The sequence below is a fragment of the Poecilia mexicana genome, unplaced genomic scaffold (assembly GCF_051168715.1).
Source record: "Poecilia mexicana isolate PSO_F unplaced genomic scaffold, ASM5116871v1 scaffold_18, whole genome shotgun sequence".
Lineage (NCBI taxonomy): Eukaryota > Metazoa > Chordata > Actinopteri > Cyprinodontiformes > Poeciliidae > Poecilia > Poecilia mexicana.
The window spans coordinates 13,482,811-13,503,249 of record NW_028263387.1 but is presented as its reverse complement, the minus strand read 5'-3'; the positions used below and the strand labels follow the sequence as shown (position 1 = coordinate 13,503,249).

At 39.3% G+C, this 20,439-nt stretch overlaps 1 protein-coding gene across 1 annotated transcript; it reads right to left on the bottom strand.

The window, feature by feature from the left end:
* Positions 1-1,415: 1,415 nt before the first annotated feature.
* Positions 1,416-17,372, bottom strand: LOC106919121 (phospholipid scramblase 2). Its single transcript, XM_014989304.2, has 8 exons — positions 17,000-17,372; positions 16,413-16,498; positions 11,060-11,328; positions 10,038-10,080; positions 9,358-9,578; positions 3,932-4,093; positions 3,157-3,318; positions 1,416-3,062 (listed from the first exon to the last, which is right to left on the bottom strand). The coding sequence occupies exons 2-8, from the start codon at positions 16,423-16,425 to the stop codon at positions 3,003-3,005; spliced, it is 930 nt and encodes a 309-aa protein (XP_014844790.2). The 5' UTR covers positions 16,426-16,498; positions 17,000-17,372; the 3' UTR covers positions 1,416-3,002.
* Between the last annotated feature and the right edge of the window lie 3,067 nt (positions 17,373-20,439).

Genomic DNA, 20,439 nt, shown 5'->3' with positions numbered 1-20,439 from the left:
CCAGTCTACAATTTCTGTCTTAAATAACCTTGTTTTTTTTTTTAAATAATCATATAATAAATGCATTTTAACAACAATTGGTCAGAAGCTGTTGTCTGGTAGCAGAGTCTATATTTCATTTTCCCCACATTTCAGTTCAATTTAGGTTTTCACCTTGGAAAATTATGTTTTACTGGAAAAAAAATTGTCTCCATACGCCATTAAGTAAACAGCCTTTAGGATCACCTAGACCACAGGTGCCAAACTCGAGGCTCGTGGGCCAGATCCAGCCCGCCGTTGCCATCTATGTGGCCCTAAACACTCTGGAGGGCCACATAAATAGAACCTTCAAGATAAGTTGTGTGCTTAAATATCATTTAATCAATATATATATATATATATATATATATATATATATATAAACACTGCTCAAAAAATAAAGGGAACACGTAAACAGCACAATATAACTCCACTTAAATCAAACTTCTGTGAAATCAAACTGTCCACTTAGGAAGCAACACTGATTGACAATCAATTTCTGTTATGCAAAGGAATAGGCAACATGGGGAAATTATTGGCAATTAGCAAGACACACCAAGATATTAATGGGTCTGCAAGACCTCCACCGCAAATTACCTGTATGTCCAGCCTCGGTTTATTATTTAAACACCTCTGGAGTCTGTTTCTGAACTATTTGATGCTACACAAAACACAATGCTGCTTTCTTGAAGTCTTTTCATCAGTTCACTTTGACTTCATCCTCCATGGCTGTTAAACTGTAAGAAGATACCAAGACAAGATTTCTTGACATTTTGACCACTCACAAGACATTGTTAAGTAGTTGTTTAACCAAGCGACTGTTTATTTCTAAAGCACAAAAACATTATTAGGCCTGAAAAGTGACAGCTGATTTCGAACTACTTGTTTTCCACCCAAAAACTGGAAATTTGGGGAATTGAAAACTCCCAAATTATTTCCAAAATTGTCTGCAGCTTTAATTATTTGGACACAGAATGATTTATTTTTCTACAGGAACATGTCCGGACATGTCCATGTAGGGGTTGTTACTGTTGTGAGGGAAACACATTGAGTAAAAGACTGATAAAAAAAAAAAACAGCACTTTCACACGCTTCCAGGTGGGGGAGCTGTAACACAACTAGTGCAACACCATTTTTTCCCTCTTTCCCTCTTTCTTCTTTCGTCGTCCCTAAAGTAGGACGCGCATTTTATGTTTCCGTCAGCATGTTCACGGTAGATAAAGACAAACATTACCAACATGCCCTCCGACTTTGGACCTATTCCTAAGAAAAAGCGATTGTGGTTTCCTTTGAGACAGATGTGAAAGCAGAAGTTGCACACACAGATCAAAGTCTTCGATTCCACCCCTCTGTCTTCATGCACAATAACACCAGACCAACAATGACACAAACGCAGGTTTAAAGTAACATCGGTTTAATTTATGAGTTTCTCATCTGTAAAAAAAAAAAAAAAAAAGCAAAAATTACAGAATAAAGGCAGAAAGGAAAGTACAACTTCTGCTACTTGTATGTTACAAAAGCATGCAAAGCAAATTAAACCGAATATCTGCACTGTACACGCATTGCCTTCTTTGGAGATGAGATTACTGGCACATTGGAAAGGGAAATAAATGTTAACGGTAAGCGTCAGTGGCAAAAAAAAAAAAAAAAAAAAAAGGAAGAAGTTCACGGGGTCACGCCCGTGTTATCCTCACGAGCACAACCACTAGGAGTGAGTAGTGAATGCAGAGCAGATCATTTACATTCATCAAACAACCAGTTTTTTTTTTCTATAAACAATGTAAACCACCATATGGCGAGAGCTCACACAGGTTCATTCTGAGTGTTTTTTTTTTTTTCCAACTTCGACAAAACCCCATGAGGTCACGAACCACAACTTTTTTTTTCCTTCTTTAGCTTCCTATTCGTGCCGCACAACAATTTGTCGTCATCCTGTTTAATTCACTTTTGCGCCGTGCAATCACAGGGAAACTGAGGGAAACCTGCAGGGTAAAGTTCAGCTGCTCGAGCCGTTTCCATGGCAAACGCTAAACGGCCACGCTATCGCTCACTTTACAGTCGTTGCAGTTTTATCTCGCACCATAGCCTGTAGATAATCGGTGGTTTCAACTTAGAACAGTGAAGCAAGCAAGGGAAATGACCGCTTCGGTAAATCCTCTCAGCATGCAACAACTCGAGGTTTCTTTTCCTTTTTTTAATCAGACTTGCAAAATGACAACTTCCTTATCAAGTTAAATGATGCAACCTTTGAAAAGTAGCTTCACATAAAAGCCAAAACTAAGTAGTGACACCGAGGTCTTTTTTGGCTTTCCTCCATGTTGCTTTGGTTAAAAAGTAGCTAAACGAATAATGCGATAGTGAGCAGGTAGATTGGTTATAACATTCTACATCGGACTACAACACGTATTTACAGGATAGCATCTGTGTAAGTAAACTACATAATAAAAAAGGTAAATAAAAAAAAGTGTTGGTTCTATGAATATTGGATCATAACTGAACCAAACATGCAGAGCTGAAGTGATTTGTACAAAATGCAGACAATGGCATCAGCGACATGCTGCCATGACTTTAAAAACAAACTGATTAATACACGCCTTCTGCATCCGAAAGGATATTGCACCTACACTATGTCTAATATGAATGCCTCATGAGCATGGCAACGATATCACTGATTGTAAAATATATATTGACAAATTTCAACAAGAAAAAGCACAAAGAGAGAGAGAGATGGCAGCAGAAAGCACATTCAACAGTATGCTGAGCTAAGTAGAAGACAGGTGGAGTTTTTTTCTATTTTTAAAGTTTCATCACAAATTAAATGAACATGTAAAAACTCTACGGAGTGTGGGGAACATCAACATCCTTCCAAGTAAGATCAAATTGGACTGGAGCCAATTTGATCTTGCTTTATAAATGAACGCTGGAACGTCTGTTGAAGAAACCAAGACAGGCGCTGGACAACGGGGGTGGACTCAGGCACTCGGTTACGAAAACACAGAGCTGCGTTGGTTCGCCTCGCCCACTTTCTCGAAGAACATGAAGTCCTGCGGATGAGCCACGACAGAAAAATAAACGGCCCGTTAAGCAAGATCTCACGAGATAAAAATCAGACACCATCACTAAGATTCAGGAACTCACAATGAGGAAGCAGGCGCCCATGAGGACGGCCTTCATCTTCACGTCCAGGTCCATTGGGAACTGGATGCCGAAGTTGTCCGTGTCTGTGAAGACTTCCTTCAAGAGGCCGCTCCACTGCTTGCTGATCCGACCAATGGACTGTCCGCCATCTTTACTCCTCAGCTACATAGCAATGACGAAATACAGGACATACAGGCTCACAAAATTGTCTTAAAACTACCTTCCTGCAGTTACATCAGATGTCAAATATATTTAATAATATGGTCATTTATTTTTTTTAACCATTTATGTTTTACAACCAGGCAAGTAAAAGCATGAAAAAAATCTAACCTATTTATTGAGTTCAGGAAGAAATAAATGTGTTTCACTTCTGGCTATAATAATTACAGAAATCTTTCACTTTAAGTCCCTCAAGAGGAAAAAAATGATTGGGCCGGGAGAGCAACTCTGAGGGACACCAAACAAACTCAACAGCAATTGACTGAAGTAGTTTAGTTACAATCTAAAGAGACATTTTTTGAGATCTTGGATTTGTCCAGAAGATCTGCAGAAACTACTGTGAATACATACTACATCTTTAGTGTATTACTGTGAATTTTCAATCAAATTAAAAGTTTTAAAACACATTCATGTATTAGATAAACAGCATCCAACAGAACAAATCCAAACACAGCCAAAAACCCTCGTCTGTAAAGTCTGAGCAGACCGAGTTCAATGTGAGCTTACAGAACATGCACAGCTCAAACTGATCCTCCGAGGACAGATGGGAGCTCACCTCAAAGTTGACGTCCCCACAGCAGTTGCAGGCGAAGCAGGGCCCCTCCAGTTTCAGCATCGTCTGTCCGTCTGGTCCCTGGATGGAGAACTTTGGCAGGAAAGGATGCCAGTCCTGTTTGACGAACCCTACGGTGGTTCCCGGCGGCGCCTGGACCTCCATCTGCGGGTCGGACACAAACATTACAAGGTTTCCCCTAGAAAACCTGCTAAGCCTGGTGGTTGGTTGCTAGTCATTCATCCAGCAGCCTGTCATGTTTTTGAGTTAAAAATGTTTAAAAATTGACAATATCACTTGATAATTATGTTATTGAAAGATTGGAAGATTAATACCTGAATGCCAACTAAAAAGTCTTAAAAAATGCAAAGATTTTAAAAAGACCTAAATAAATTAGCAAAGCTTAGCCTGCTGGGGGCATAAGTAAAGCCTGGTGGCCCGCCAGACTTATAATACCCTGGGGGAAACCCTGCATTAGCCCCACGGAGTTAGAAGGGAGTTCACCTTGGCACCAGAGACTATATATAAAAACATCACGGGGTCAGAAGGCTTCTCACAAAGTGCAGCAGGAATGATAATTGAAGCTGTGACGCTGCCATTGTGACACATAGAGGTAATAAATCTCACATGGTTCCTGGGTGGGGAGCGCACAGAGAGCCGTTGTGTGTGAGGGCATCGGTTTGGGCACAGGCGAGAGAGAACGGAGAGCCAACGACAGGATTAAACAGGGTAAAGATGGCAGAGGATCGGGAACTAACAAGGAGACGGTTATGATGGACAAAAGGTCCATTCAGACTCCTAACAAACCTCCCCCAACTGGAACAGCCTGAGCAGAAAGGAGACGAGATCAAAGACACAGGCCTAATTTACTTCTGGTTACATCTAGATGTGCAAATAGACTTACATTGATTTCATTATAGCATCTCAAATAAAAGTTCAGTAAGTGATCAGACGCACCATCATCTAACAAGAAGCCAAATACGACCAAAAGTCATATTTAAAGATCAACATCATGTCATATAGTGGATATAAAGAGTGAACTTGATGTTGTAGTTAAACATTTTATGCATTAAATGCCACATACCATTCCAACAAGGTTTTATTGTTCTTTTAACTCCACTCTTTAGTCCAGTAATATAGGACACAACCACTATAACCACTCCCACTACCACTCCCTTCATTGCCGCTATCAGCCTCATTGCAGCCTCCCTGACCAGCCGCTCTCTTCATCAGTTTTGGAGAAATGTCCCGGTTTTGTAGAGCCACCATTGCTCCACCTTTTATCCACGCTTAGAGGTTACCTTTATTATGCTGGCTTACGCCAACGTGTTAAGAAACATGAAGTTAATCTATTGTTGAGAAAATAAATTTAAAATAAGCTAGTTTTAAAACTTAACATGTCTTGATTCAAATGCCCTAATTGTGGTTTTGAAATTAGTAATGTATTCTGGCCTATTGACCTTTGTTTTGCCTGTGGCTGCAGCAGATGGTTTGCTAGGATCGTTTGAACTGCCTTTTGTCTGTGGGAAAACAATACAGTAGAAGTTGTAGCTTTTCACACTCATCTGTGAAAAGCCGTAAACAGGCAGGGGTTTTAGGCTTGAGAGAGGGTCAGAGATAGCTCCTGGTTGGATGAGCAAAGATACGCCTTATTTGAATAAATTAAAGATAAGAATACGCCTTTTGCTATAAAACTTTCTACACAGAAGTAACAGATTAGATTTGCTCTTGCAACTCTCCAAAGATGTCTTTGCACGTCTTTGCTTTCTTTCCTTCTTTTCCAAGTCTGTGAGGTAAATGAATGTATGTCTCCGTTGTTCTGCAGTTTCTGGTGGAAGTTTATGCATTGTCTTATATTGGATTAAACTCTGTAATTCTGTGACGTCAACACGCATTGTTGTTTTCCTTGTGGCCACACGTGGCCCGCCGAGAGGACCTGGGATCCAGAGGAAGAGAGAGCCAAACTTTTTTCCAAAGTTAACCAATTTAAAATATTCTTCCTTAACATTTGAGGGCTCGTGCCGGTTCTGTACTATTTAGTACGTCAAAATTAGCTAACAAGCTAATGTTAGCTTAAATGCTATCATCCCCTGCGCCGTGGTGCTTTTCTGTACTTTTCTCCTAATTGATACATTTGTACAATGATTTTATCTATATTATACAAGTCAAGAAACCTCTTCTATGACAGTTAAACTTTAAGTAAGGATCCACAACAAAGAATCAATGCCAGAGTTCAGGAAAGTATTCATTTAAAGGTTAGCACAATTATTTCTTTATTCATAATTTTGTCCTCTAAAATATTTGTTTTCTAGCTAAATAATACAGACCATGCGTGTCATTAAAACTAGAAAAAAAAGCTTTCAAATTATTTATATTTGCCTTATTTTACATCACAAAAACCTTCATTAGTATCACCTTGGTAAATGTTTCCTCTACACATTTCAATATCCACTGCATTTTTCTTAAGGAGAAAGTTGCTTTCTCTTCATGCGAGTAAGTAGGCAATGTAGCTACATCTGCATCAGCTTTCTCAAATTATCATTAATTTCTCATGTCAACATTTAACAGACAATGGAAGAGTAGTTCAATAAAAAAGCTAGATGCCTTTACTGATTTTTAAATTATTAATTCTTCTCTGCTTTAATCATCAAGACATAAATTCCAGCACTAATGCTTTTAATTTACATTCAAGGTTTCCTCCAGTGTATTACAAGCCTGGTGGGCCAACAGGCTTTACTTGTGCCCCCACCAGGCTATAAGCATTGCTTATTTATTTCAGTCTTTTTGGAATGTTGGCATTTTTTAAGACTTTATAGTTGGTGTTCATCTTCCATTCTTTCAATTGCACATGATTATCAAGTGATATTTAAAAATTTCCTGTCAACTTTAAACATTTTTAACTCAAAAACACGACGAGTTCAGCAAGTTTTCTGGGGGGAAACCTTGATATTATTAGTTCACTTGCTTATGGCTTGTCTCCCCATCTTATTTCTGGCACACACTCACAAATTATACAACTTGTAAACATGTCACACACAAAGATGCACAATCAATCAGGTACCAGAACCAGATATTTTCAGCTACTTCGACCTTAACTGGTCACCGGCCAGTAAATAAATCAGCTTTTTTTTTTTTTTTTTTCCTATTTAGCAAATGCATAATAAATCCAGTAGCAAGAGCACAACAGAAAGCAAAGCTTTCGCCAGATAACATGAAGCTTAAACCTTTAAGTTTAGATATGTAATAAGAAACACACTGCATTTAGAAAAACCTGGCAGCTTTTGGGGCATTTCAGACTAAACGTAACGTAAGGCTTCTGGGTGCCACAGACGGAAACTAAGCTTTTAAAATTGCTACAAAGTTGCAAACCACAGATTTCAAAATAACACTGACCAGAAAGCAGGTGCTGCTGGTAGAGCTATAAGTAGATTGACACTCTGAAAAAGGTTGGATGAGCTAAAGGCGGCAGACAGCTGGAGAAACACTGGAAGCAACAAACAGCAGCAGCCGCCACGCTGCACGACTCTTCAAAGAACTGCTCTGGCGTTGCGTGACGTTCGACGCAGGTCGTCTTATGAACAACCACCAACTTAACCTCGAACCAAAACAATTTCTCTACAAATTGCGGTTTGAACAGATTTAACAGGTTTTGTAGCTCATTTCTTTTCCCACGCCACCTTTCCACCCCGCCGTCCCAAATCATATCTGGACCAGAGGTTTCAGACTCGACTCCAAATCGTATCTCAAACTTTACTTGTCTTTCCTCTTGTTGCAATTACTTCATCATGTTTGCTTATCAAGTTTATTCCCAATTGTTTCTCTTCTCGAATCGCTTTACAACTGCTGATAGCTTCTTTTATGCTCCTAATCATTTAATTTAGAAAGTTTTATTGAAGTATGCGGATACTTTCTAAGCTTTAAGATACCATTCCTACATCTTTAACTTATAAAATTTATTAACTTCTTCTTGTGCTGAATGGATCAACTAGTTTACACGTGTAACTATAAAACTAGTGACAATAAAATAGACCCACTTAATAGAAACAATATAGAGACATTTATTAAAGTTTTGGATTAGACGTGTGCTTGTATGAGATTCTCCCAGTATTATACGATAGTCTTAATTATCCTGATACTGTATCATACGAGTGATATAATTTAGATACTACTTTTAACACAAGCTTATCTAAAACATAAAAGCATAAATGATAATTAAAGCTGGAAATTCACATACACCAGAAACATAAAGACAAAATCGTTCACTTTCTGACACTGAATCAAACTAAACTTTCCCGTTTCCAGTCAGTTGGGGTACCAACGTTATTTCTATCGGCTAAATACCTGAATAATGGGAGAAAAAAAAGTTTCTTTCGATTCCTTTCTTCAGTCAGAAGTTTCTGAATCTAGATTACAACATCTGTGTTGAATGAAGACAGACCTGTGGGTGTACTTTAACTATCCCTCATTCGTATTTGCAGTGAATGGTGCCTGAAGGTTCATCTGTTCAAACAGATAAAACACGGAGGAATAAGCAGCAAGGGAAAGTCGATCATATCATTTAGTCAAAAGGTCGGTTCCGTTTCATCACAAAGCCAACGTGATCCCAATCGCATGAAAAATATGCGGCTTGAGCCAAACAGGTGCACAACCTGCAAACCCGACTCAGTTACAGCGGTTCTGCCAGGATGAATGGGCCGGAGTTACAGCGAACCTACTGTGAGAGGTTTCTGGAAGGAAACCCAAAACGTTTGACCCAAATCATGTCGTTCAAGAAGCAGTTCTACCAAAAACTTGAAAGAAATTGTGTTAAGAGCTGAATTTGGAAAAAAAAAAAAAAAAAACAACCTCTAATCATTCTGGACTTCAGAAAACAGTACGTAATACTTTTGCACTTCAAACAAACCTGGAATAGGAGAAGTTTAGTCCTTTTTTTTTTGTCAAATAACAAAATTAAAAAGGTTTGGTGTCTTTTTATACAGTGGATAAATATCTGGTTTCTCCTCTAGCAGCTTTAACAATGTGATCCAGTCCTGTTCTTATTTTAATGTTGACACAAAGATTTAAGGAAAACGCTACAATAAACGCCCACTAGACTCTGTAGCATTATTCAGGCGCTTTCTGAATAAATGTAAAGCCTATTTTTGTGCCAAATTTGATGCTGAATCTTTAGTAAATGAGAAAAAAAACCCTGAAACAGCAGCAGACGGAGGAAGGGCAGTTCTGCACTACTTTAGCAGATAAAAACTCTTGCCACTCCTTTTTCTCTATCACTAAATCGATCCATAAGCATTCAGGGTGTGTCATAAACTTTTCCCCTGGAACAATACAGGACGAGGTGGGGAAAATATCTACGATATGGGGCTATTAATAACTTTTATTAGTAAAGTCTTGGACAGTGTTCAGCCAACAGATATGAATTTAGGACAGACCTCCTGCAGGCAGCAGGGACACCAGCAGGAGACGCATCGGAAGGGCCGGATGAGGCGGATGACCTCCCGGTCCATGTTGTCCTTGATCTTCATGTCGAAGCTGCGCAGAGAGCCGCAGCAGTTCCTGGTGCAGCAGTCGTTCTTCTCCTTGGCCTTGTAGATCTTCTGGCCCAGACTGTTTTTGATCTCGTACTGGTTGTTCGTCTCAAACCCAATGAAAGCTGTGGGGGGGGGGAGAGCGGGGAGCGGAGATGTTAAAACACTTCAGATAAAGATGCTTAAAATTGATCTTTTGTTGCAGTAAAATGCAGAAAAATCCTGGTTTTAATTTGATTATGTTCAGTCCAGAAAGCATATTATTACTTAAAGCTTTTTTGTTTGCTGTTTAGTAAAGTAAAAAAAAAAAAAAAAGGGTCTACTTTTTTTGTTCCCCTTCATGGAAACATGAAATAAACAAAAGCATTGAAAACTTGAAATGTCCAAATAAAATAGGTTCAAATCCACAACAAAACTGGTTCATCTCGTCGACATCTCAGTCCTTAAGACCCCAAAGGAAACATTTTCGTAAAAACTAAATATTTCTCAGCATTTGTTTCTCCTCCCACACTCAACGCTCTCAAATGAGAGGTTTTACTTTCTACACGTTTCAGTGTGAAAAAAACTCCATAAATAAAACTTACCTTCCAGGAGCTCAACTTTCTGATGGATCAGGATCTGGTCTATCTAAAATAGAGTAAATTATAGATAAGAAATAGATAAACAAATCAGTATATTTAAAAATATTTTCAGCAAAGAGCAAAATTTTAAAAAACAACAAGTTAAGTCCTTACAAGCAGACAGTCACGTGTAAGATTATTTATTTTTTACTATTTCATCCAAGCCCGCAGCTTCTTGGGGAACTGTGAAACTATACACAAAGGAAATCTGCTGACTTAGTGTTTTTCTTGGTACATTGTTTCAAAGTTCAAAAGGCCAACAGGATAAAGTTTATATCTTGGACAGGAATGTTTTAAAGAGGCGACGTTATGCATTTTTCAGGCACATATTGTCATTTCACAACACACTCAAGTAACTATGTTACCTTAAGCTGCATTTATCAAATACCACTTAGAAGAAATGTGAAGGGTTGAAATTGGTCTCTGTCTCTTTAAGAATCTCATACTCTTCCCAACCCTCTCCCTTCAGCACGTCGTCACAACAGTACTCCACCATTATGCCATTTACAATCACTCTTAGAAGCAATAGCTTGTATGATGAGCTTAGCAGAATCAAAGCAACACTCCAGGCATGTGTTTGATGACAGAACAACAATATGACATGACATACAGCTCAAAAAAGTCAGTTTGACATGATGGAAAGTTGAAGTCAGTTTATTCATAAGGCTTTAATAAGTTCTGCATCACCTCAACTGAAGGAAAATAAATAAATTAAAAAGAACATTTTAGCAGTGTTAAAAAGTTGCAGGAATCATGTGCCATATGGGTGGATAAGAAGTGCGATAAGGCATGTTGAGTTTTTCACCAGACTGGCAGAAATCCACAGCTATTGCTCACCACCAGAAAGGAAGGAACAATCATTAGCAGAAGTGTTTTTTATTTTTAAACAGACGAGACCCCAGACCGATCCAGAACGCCACGTCTGATTACAATGGCAGATATTACAGAATTTAGTTCATCAGATGTTTCCTCCTTTTCAGGCCTACCTGTGTTAGGTACTCGAGGCCGGGCGGGACGCCGACTGGAGCCGGAGCTGGAGACATTCCCATTGGCTGGCCGCCATAGTCCGGTCCTGGACCTGGAGCAGGGCCCGGTTGATACATGACAGGAGGCTGGCCCTGGTGGTAGCCCATGTTGAAGCCTGGTGGGGGAGCCTGACTGGGGTCTCCAGGATATCCCCCAGCCGGGACAGGGTAAGGGGGCGCGGGCTGGCCGGGTTGTGGGTAAGGAGGATGGTTCGGAGAGCCTGGATAGCCTAAGGTGAAACACACACGTTCGTCTTTTACCGGGTCAAAACTGGATGCACTGGTTTTCTCAGTGATAAAGTTATCTGCTGCCTATTTCTGCACGTTTCCCCAGAATTTTCTATGACAAAAAGAAGTCCAGAACTGTGACTTGAAACAAGAACAAATGAAAGCAAATCTTAGAAGAATGTATCCCCCTGAGTCAATCCATTTTAGAGACTATTCTTGTCCAGATCCCTTTACAAAAAAGCTCGAGCTCAAGATGGAGATCATCTGTTAGACATTACGGTTCAGGCCCTGCCACAGATTTTAATTGAATCTAGGTCTGCACTGTGACTGGGGCTTTCCAACTTCCTCTGGTTGCACGTTTAGGGTCGTTCTCCTGCTGGAAGGTGAACTATGACCTCATTTTGAGATGTCAGAGCATCTCAAAAGTACCAAAAGCGCCTTTGAGATGCTCTGCCACCCAAACATCAATCTGAGGGTAAAACTTAAAAAGGAGAAGATTTGAAAACCACAACGCAAACCACTAGAAGAATAAAGCAGCTTATCGGCTTCTTATCTGGTGATCCGATGACATGCCATGTCCGGGCTTCTTCATTTTCTTATCCAAAAGTCACGATGAGAAACTTTATTGAACAACAAACGGTGACTGGCCCGCGGTTGTGTGCGAGTGCCTCTATGCCTCTGTTTATTCTGGATTGAGTTACTTCTCCCTGGATGCCATTATCCACTGAGCCGCAGAGCAAACAGAAACATTTTACAGGAAGTAAACACCAAGGATGTGAAGAGTCATGGTAAAAAAAACAAAAAACACCCACTTTCAGTTGTACCTCTCTACCTAAATGGGAGAAATATGAATGTCCTGGTTTATAATGGGGGATAAATGTGACTCAAATCTTAACAGATGCCACAGCATCATTTACTAAGCAAAGAAGGCCAGAACAGAAGAGCTTTGTTTGATAAACAAAGTATATCATGATTTGTTCTGACATATTTGTGGAGGAATTGTGGCCTACTCCTCTTTCCAACACGGCCGCAGTTCACTGAGGTTATCTGACATTAAGGGTAGGTGAGGTTATTAGCACCCAGCTGCCAATATACCCTCTGACCTCTGACTTGCCCATAATCGCTCTATAAAAAGTGCAACAACTACATAACGACCTCCATCTGTGCATTAACTCCCCCAGCTTGAAGATTTTTGTGTTTTTTTTTGTTGTTTTTTTACCACAACCGACTCACCGTTAAGGCTTTCAGCCTCTTAATGGGAGCCAAACTGGCTTTGATGTCGGCAGCGGCGTGAATGTGTCATGTTGTTCAAAAAGACCGTCGGTCTAACGATCCTGCCTTTCTCGCCGCAAGCCAAATGACTGCACTTTACCGGTGAGAGACGAGCAAAACCCAGGAGTTTACAAGACGGCCCCAGCATGGCGATGAGAAACATTGTTACACTGGACTCACTGTTCTGATTTACAAATTTATTTCTATCCGGTTAGAAAAGGCCACGTGGTTTAAAAACACATTTTTATATTTGAACTGCAGACATCTGCATCAGTTTGACCACTAAACGCTCTGTTTACGCTCCTTTCTCTTTAACGCGTTATGGTCTCAGTAAAACGATAAAACGAAATTTTGTCAGATAATTTTTATTTTTTTATTATTATTGGTCATTAAATTTACATAAGATGGAAATTTCTCTTTAGCACGTGGCAGGAAGATATCATACAGATAAACACCAAAGTCCACAGTAAAATGAGCCAATTTAAATAAAACTACATGTACACACAGATTAATTTGTAGATCCATAAAAGCTATTAAAAAGCAATGTTTCTCAATGAGAGGAAAAAAAGTACTGTTTAAGCTTTGGGAAAGACTTAACATGTATGGCTTTTTTCTGCAAAAACTGAACTTTAAAGGTTTTTCCAAACAGAAGAAACTGAAATAATGAATGCAGATGATGAGAGACGACATTTCTGAAGCGTGGGCTGATTGTATAATTCATAAAGTGAAAGTTGGTTTGGATCCTTAATCTTACTGACCTTGTTGTTCACCTGATTCACTTTGTTCTAATGTCTAAGCTAAAGGTGTTATATTAAATGAAAGAACAACTCAGTAAATGGCTTTTAAATCTTAGTCAACGTGTTTACCGATTAACTTTTTAAGCTCATTATCAACTTCGTGTGCAATTTTCATCTTTTACAAAGATTTGACCTGCCAAGACCAAGCATTGCGCCATGGAGCAGCATTGCGCCGTGGAGCAGCATTGCGCCTTGGCGTTTCCGCTTAGCAAACTACATTTTCTTTTGAATATTTTAGATATGCTCTTTGAATTAAAATAGTGAATAGGTAAATCCACAGATACGGAACCAGGATTAGAGACCGAGTCCACCGTTGCTCCCAGACACGTCGTAGAAAATGCAGTTTCCTTTTAAACAGCTTCCTCAATACCTAAACTTTTTACAAACCCTTGGGTCATTTTAATTAGTTAATTTTTCTTAGAAAATTTGTTAACTATTTAACTAATTGCCCTTTGTGATAGTGGCAAAATACTCACAAAGGGTTGTCGTTTGCCCCAGTCATTTCCTAGTCAACTCACATCCTCCACACTTTTCGAAAGCTATCTGCGCCACTGCTGATCCCCTTGGACTGAAATGGCAAAGGGGCAGCATGGTGCCACTAATCAAATGCACTTGATAAGATGAGCATCATCAGTGTAATAACATCTCTAAAAGCAGTTTTGGTAACTTGGCTGAGTTGTGTGTCAACACAACGGCAGAGATGGAAGAGCTCGCCGATGATACTTGACAAACAACCGTTGATGCTCGTCATTCCAGGAAGGGTGAAAGGTCATCTCCAAACATTGCGATGATAAAAAGGTTGAACACGTCCTAGTAAATCTTGTTCTCTCACCATAATGTACAACGTTATGTTAAGAAAACCCAAGTACTGCGTATCGGCAACAAACTTCTCACTGAAATTGTCGTTCATGGCGGTGGAAAGGTGGTTGTTGGGACCTGTCTTGAAGCCACCGGGTCTGGAAACCATCAGGCTTACGACCCAGTTCCCACCTTGCACTAAAATTTGTCCTAAACTATCCAAACATTTTCCAGATTTCTTAAATACAGACATAGAAATCTACAAGACACAGTAAGGACTGTTAGCAGTGTTTTTGTTTGGTATTTGAACAGTAGCTCAAGTATCAGGTTACATGGCGTCAAACAAGACCCATTCACAAAGTCCTTCAGGGGCATTGAGGTGTCTTTATGCTGTCAAAAAGCTTTCAAAAGTGATGGAAACTTTTTGATTGACTAATGTGATGAGGAGGGTTAAGGTCAGCCCAGCTTAGTAACATGCCTGACTCTGCAGCTGAGGTAGTCACAGGCCTAAGGAACGATAGGCTTGCAGCGTCTGTGGGACTCGCAGCACCTTGATGTTGCGAGGAAGTCAGGACGAAGTGATGTAGTGTTGACTTGATTTGTGCAATCATCCAGCCGCAGGATTTAAAAGTGCAAACAAGACCCAAGCATACTAAATGGAGTTCATCCAGCATTACGTTTTTGAAAATAAAGATAAGGGGGGGATCTCCAGCGCAGATTGTATGCCGAGGACTCAGAGGTGACTCGACTTAACGATTTCATGAGGTAAACTAAAAATTCAAAGAGTCTGTCTGCTGTGTCATGGTCTTAAACAAGCTGCTCATACTCCAAAGCCCTTCACTGTGGCCAAATTTTAAAAAGATCTGCAACAAACAAGAGGGCCCATTTTTTCCCCCACAGTTCTTTAAAACACTCGTTGCCAATTATCACAAAGACTTGATCCCAATTATTCCTGCCAACGGAGGAACAACCAGGTACTGAGTTTCAAGGGAAATTATTTTATTCGCCATGTAGATTGGGAAAGCCCTTCCCTTAAATTAAATCATTTCATTTATTCATAATTTTTTACAGCTACCAACCAGTCAAAGGTGTGTAGACAATAGGTGGATGATTTTTACAGCATAATCTGCAGTAAGGAAATGTTGTAATCATGCGCGCATTATGGTTTGATCAGCTGTGCTAATCTGGTGTTGAGAAATGAAATGACAAAAGAAGCACAGTGTTAGTGTTAAGTAACAGTTCAGATAAAGGTATAATACTAATTTAACATTTTCTCTAAAAATTGTGTTACATCAAAATTAACTAAAATACTTAACTATAACAAAAAATAAAACCCTTTCACAAGAAGAGGTTTGATTAGAGGTATAAAATAAGAGTTAGGAAGCAACAGAATGGAAACGCAAGGGTATAAAATTGGGTTATGAATTTGCCTAATTGTGAAATGACCCAAAGACCATTTTCAGGATCTCCATCTTTTCTTCCTAGCCGTGACATTTACTATCCCAACCTATCGAGCAAGATTATTGCATTTCCTCTGCTTTGCCTAGAACAGAGATGGGCCATCGGCTCCAATTCTGACATTTGACATTTGCTTGTTGTGTAGACACTGATGTGACTCACATCCAGCCAAACTGGTTTTCTGTAATCCTGGTATTCGGCTCCAATGGCGAGCTTAATCCAGCCAGTTGAAGGTCATGAGCCTCCAATTTGTTTTAGCTCTCGCATAGGAAGGGAAGTAAGAAATCCGTCCCACCTCTTTTTCACATTCCTTTGCCCTCTTTCCAGGAAACACAAGATTTGCATCTGCTTGAAAGTGAGGCGGACCGTACTAGCAGACAAAAGGAACTACAGGCAGGCACACGCAATGCCTCCAAAACCTTTTAAACAACGAGGGCGGAGCCCGCAGGACCAACACCAGAGATGTCACCGTGCTAGGATGTTAGGAACAAGTTTCAGATGTCGCCATCTTTCAGGAACAAAGGCCACATGAAGAATCAAGGGAGGTGGACCGGCTCATGATTCATTATTTTCTATGGAAAATCTGGGTTAGGCAAGAGTGATGGAAAATAAAAAAGGCAAGTCAAACAATGTCATAATAGCTAAGCGATGTGATAATAGGAGAAACCAAAGATGAAGAAAGTGCTCCAGAGGTCAGTGTCAGTTTTTATGACTGCAAAGTGGAAAATTGTCATCACACCTTGATGTTTATTATAACTTACCTGGAGCAGACATTGTGGTTGGTGGAGAAATTGAGAAAGAAATGAGGTCACACTTCCCAAATCCCTCCCAGGCTTTCCTTGGAAAACTGTGGGAGGAAGAAAAAGGAGAGAAAGGGTAAGTGGAGTTAGGATCCAAGCTGAAACCATGGGAAAGCGAGGAGGGGAGTACAAAACAGAAAAAAGTACAAAGTACAGCAACAAGTTAACAACCACAATCTAACTGGACCTAAATCCAGCAAGCAAGAAGCAAGGCAACTCATGATGAAACGAAACTCCAATGTTTAAAGGAATAATCCTTTTATTTTTTTTCCACGCTGCAGGCTGGATCAGAATATCTTACAAAGTAAAAGTGGGTGTGTCGTGTTTAACCAGACACGTCTGCCTGGGAACTCCAACATGCACTGAAATCCACCTATAACTTGTTTATAACATATTCAAGAACATGATTTCTTATCTAGAACATGCAGTCCTGCTGTGGCCCCGTTTCTCCCAGTCCCGTTCAAACTGAGCAGCTAAAAACACATAAAAGCCTCCAATAGACGTTTTAAGAACTGATTTAACTTTCAAAAAGATGTAAAGCAACTTACGCGTGAATTTAAATCCCAAAGAAAGATTAGAAAAGCAGGTTGTCGGTTCCAAAGTGGTGCTTTCAGTCCTTTGCCCAATCTGTTTGCCGTTGCTGCTGCTAGTCTCTCCTCCTCTTCTTTTCTCTCTCCTCCTCTTCTTTTCTCTCTCCTCCCCTTCCCCTCAGAGAGGTTTCTTTGAGCGCCCTTGTAGGGAGGCAACCCGTCATGGCACAAACATGAACATGGGCGGGAACCAGTCACTTTCGAGTTAAAATCATGTTTAAATTATGTTTGACGACCCAGTCAACCCACGGGTGAAAGGTGGAAATGTGTTGTTCGTAAGTTATGCACGTCGAGTTCAACTCGACGAATAAACGGACAGGCATTAAAATGGTGCGACTTGTACCTAGTTCCGAGTGCGTACATGTAGCAAGCATTACGGTACTTTCAAAATAAGAGTATAATTTCGTCTTCCTAAAATAAAGGCCAAAGTCGTTTGCCAAAAGTGATTTTGGCAACCAAAAGAATTACTTTGGCCATTATTTTAGGAAGGTGACCATATTGCTTTTACATAATCTGACTTTGACATTCAGAACAATAAATAAACGAGAATTAAAAATCAACATTATGACAGGTGAAGCCGTCACTGAATTGGGTGGAAAAGGGAATCATTAACAAACGATTATTTTAATAATCAGTTCTCTATTTTTTAATGCCATCATCTATCCTGTGGCTACTAACACTAATTTTAAAAAATACAAGGGTGTCCTAGAGTGGAGTTTCAAAATTTCATTCTGACTTTAAAAAAAAGAAGAACATCAAAATGGTTTCTTTTCTTGTGGGTGTCTCAGGGTGTTCAGCTTTAAAAGGCGCCCTATTTCATTCGGCAATGTACTTGTCCGTTTCCACACATTTATCTGAAACCAAATTTAAAAATGTATGACGTTGAAATTCTCAAAAGTTATGCCTGCCATCTTTGTTTGTTTATATACATATTTAGTTATTGTTTATTTATTTGTATGTTTGTTTATTTATATCTTATTTTACTTTTTATTAAAATCAATGGCAAGTTTTGGCCAAAATAACCTTTGTTTTGTTTTTTTAATACTTTCATGTATTGGTGTGAATTTATAAAAAGTATTTATTTATTTGTTTGTTAGATTTTGTTTTATTTATTTTATTTATTTTTGCTAAAATTACTGGAAAGTTATTCCACCCAACGAAAACAAAGTTTTACTTTGAAAGCAGATTGGTTACCGTAATACCATGTATATGGATGCACAAGAAATAAACTATGAGATGGATGTGGCCTTCTCGCACAAATTGAATACAGCTGCAGGGAGCAGCTGTCTCATCTGTCTGTCACATTGCTATAACAGCCACTAGAGGTCACCAAAACTTCAGAAAGCAGAAACTCAAATCTTCCACATTCCGTGGTTATTATGGGGCCTTTTCGATCCTGATCCGATTGAACCATCATGTCGCCATGTGGAGTAATGGCTGTCCCATTACTTAAAGTTGGACTGTAGGTGAAACTTCTGATTCTCTTTCACTGATTTAACTATATTCGCAAGTAATATAGTTTTGGATTCCAAAACTAACCACACTAGCAAGGTGAAATTGTTTGAGAATTAAAAATTGCTGCCCATGCCATGAAGAATCGAGGGAGGCGGACCAATCACAACCAAAAGGCCATTATAGACTATGGCCTTTTGGTTATGATCAAGAGGAACGAGTGTATTTTAATAATTTTTGACATTATATCTCATACATTTGAGGTACAACAAATAAGTTTCAGCAGCATTGTCTTCAGTGCTAAGTTCCCACAACATGTATTACCAGTTTAGAGAAATAAGTAAGCCTTCTTAACTATTGTCAACAGTTTAAGTTCCAAAGTAAAAACTTTAAGTCACATTTAGCACTGCAAATATACTGACACTCCAGTTAAACAGCACTATATCACAGAACCATTTATTTTCAGCTTTGCAAAAGATATGTAAAAGCCTTAAAATTAAGTTATCTTTTATTGTTTCAGCCTCGTCTCACACTGGTGAATATGCTAACAAATAATGTAATTTTAGCAGCATTTTAACTTATATTTAACTTTGTTTTTATATTTAATTTGAACCATTTTTAATTCATATCCACCCTTTACATTGCTGTAAGTGTTAGGAAATGACCAGAAGATAACCTTAATTGCACTAATTATTGCAATTAGTACAATAATTTAAAAAGTTTGAAACAGCTGAAAATGTTGTGCACAAGCCTGGATGAAAACCCAAGTTCACGTTGTTTCAGCGAGAATGACGGGTTAGGAGGAAAACAATCTCTAAAACTCACTGTTGAAGAACAAGGACCAGCATCGTCAGGCCAACTCGTCTCCGTGGCAACCATTTATTTGGAGAGAGCTTCAACAGGAGGGCTGATAATAGCGAATTGCGTTGCTGCTTGCAACACAGAGGGAGTTGCCAGGCATGCCGGCAAAATATTTCCAAGCAGGAGGCCAGATGGGGCTCTCTGACAATGTTGGGGTGAAACGCCAAAACCAAAAGCTGCAACAGAAAGTCAAGCACAGACATGCAGCTCTACAGCAAACTCATACGATGACCAATCAATCAACAACTTCAGTGAGTCCTACATATATTTCATGTATTGCATTCAAATGAGAAGACGACCACCAGGATTTAACGTTGCTTGTATTAAGAAGTCTTATGATAATTTCAGATCTAAGAGAAGGCTGAAAAAACGTACATCTTCTATATAAAATTAATTGGAATGTAGAACAGCAAGCCCTGCAAAAAGCAAAGTCATATGTAAAACAATAACTCACTAATTATCCAACAAAAGATGTCGTTACTTAAATCAGACCTGCTGCATGTAGGGTGGTAACTGGTATCAGGCTTTTTAGCAAAGTTTTTGAAAGGTTAGTTTCAAATCTGCTAATTTTATGCATTTCATTTGGACCTTTTTATGAGATATCACAAGTTGCATGTTTGTTTCTTGCTTTAAGCATCCTGGCTATTTCTTAATACACAAAATCATCAGTTTTAACAGGGGATCTCGTTTAATTTCTTGGACTCCCTGTCAGTGTTTCTGCCAACAATTACTGGTGAGACGTTTCCACGGCGATGCTCAGCCTCGTGTCGATCTGTTCGGTGAACGCTCACATCTGCAGAGGGGAGTCTATGTTTGCAGCTATAATTAGCAGTGTGTGGTTCTTATAGGGAGCTGGACCGGGGCGGGGTAACGAGGACACAAACACAAACACATGCGTGGCTCATTAAAACGAAAAAGAAATCCATGAGCATGTGGATAGAGACTGGTGTGATGGATTCGTATCCATGCAGTAATATGAAGATACTCAATATAATTTATTTTAAACCCTGGAGAACACGGAGATAAATGAATAACTACTCCTATGCCATTATTTCAGCTAATTCAGGTCTTGAAACTTTATTTTT

What these genes read in the sequence shown, in the direction of transcription:
- LOC106919121 (XM_014989304.2), bottom strand. An exon ending in GAAAGTTGAGCTCCTGGAAG is followed by an intron (nt 9,579 to 10,037) that starts GTAAGTTTTATT and finishes CCCCCCCCACAG; the next exon opens with CTTTCATTGGGTTTGAGACG. An exon ending in GTCCCTGCTGCCTGCAGGAG is followed by an intron (nt 4,094 to 9,357) that starts GTCTGTCCTAAA and finishes TCCGACCCGCAG; the next exon opens with ATGGAGGTCCAGGCGCCGCC.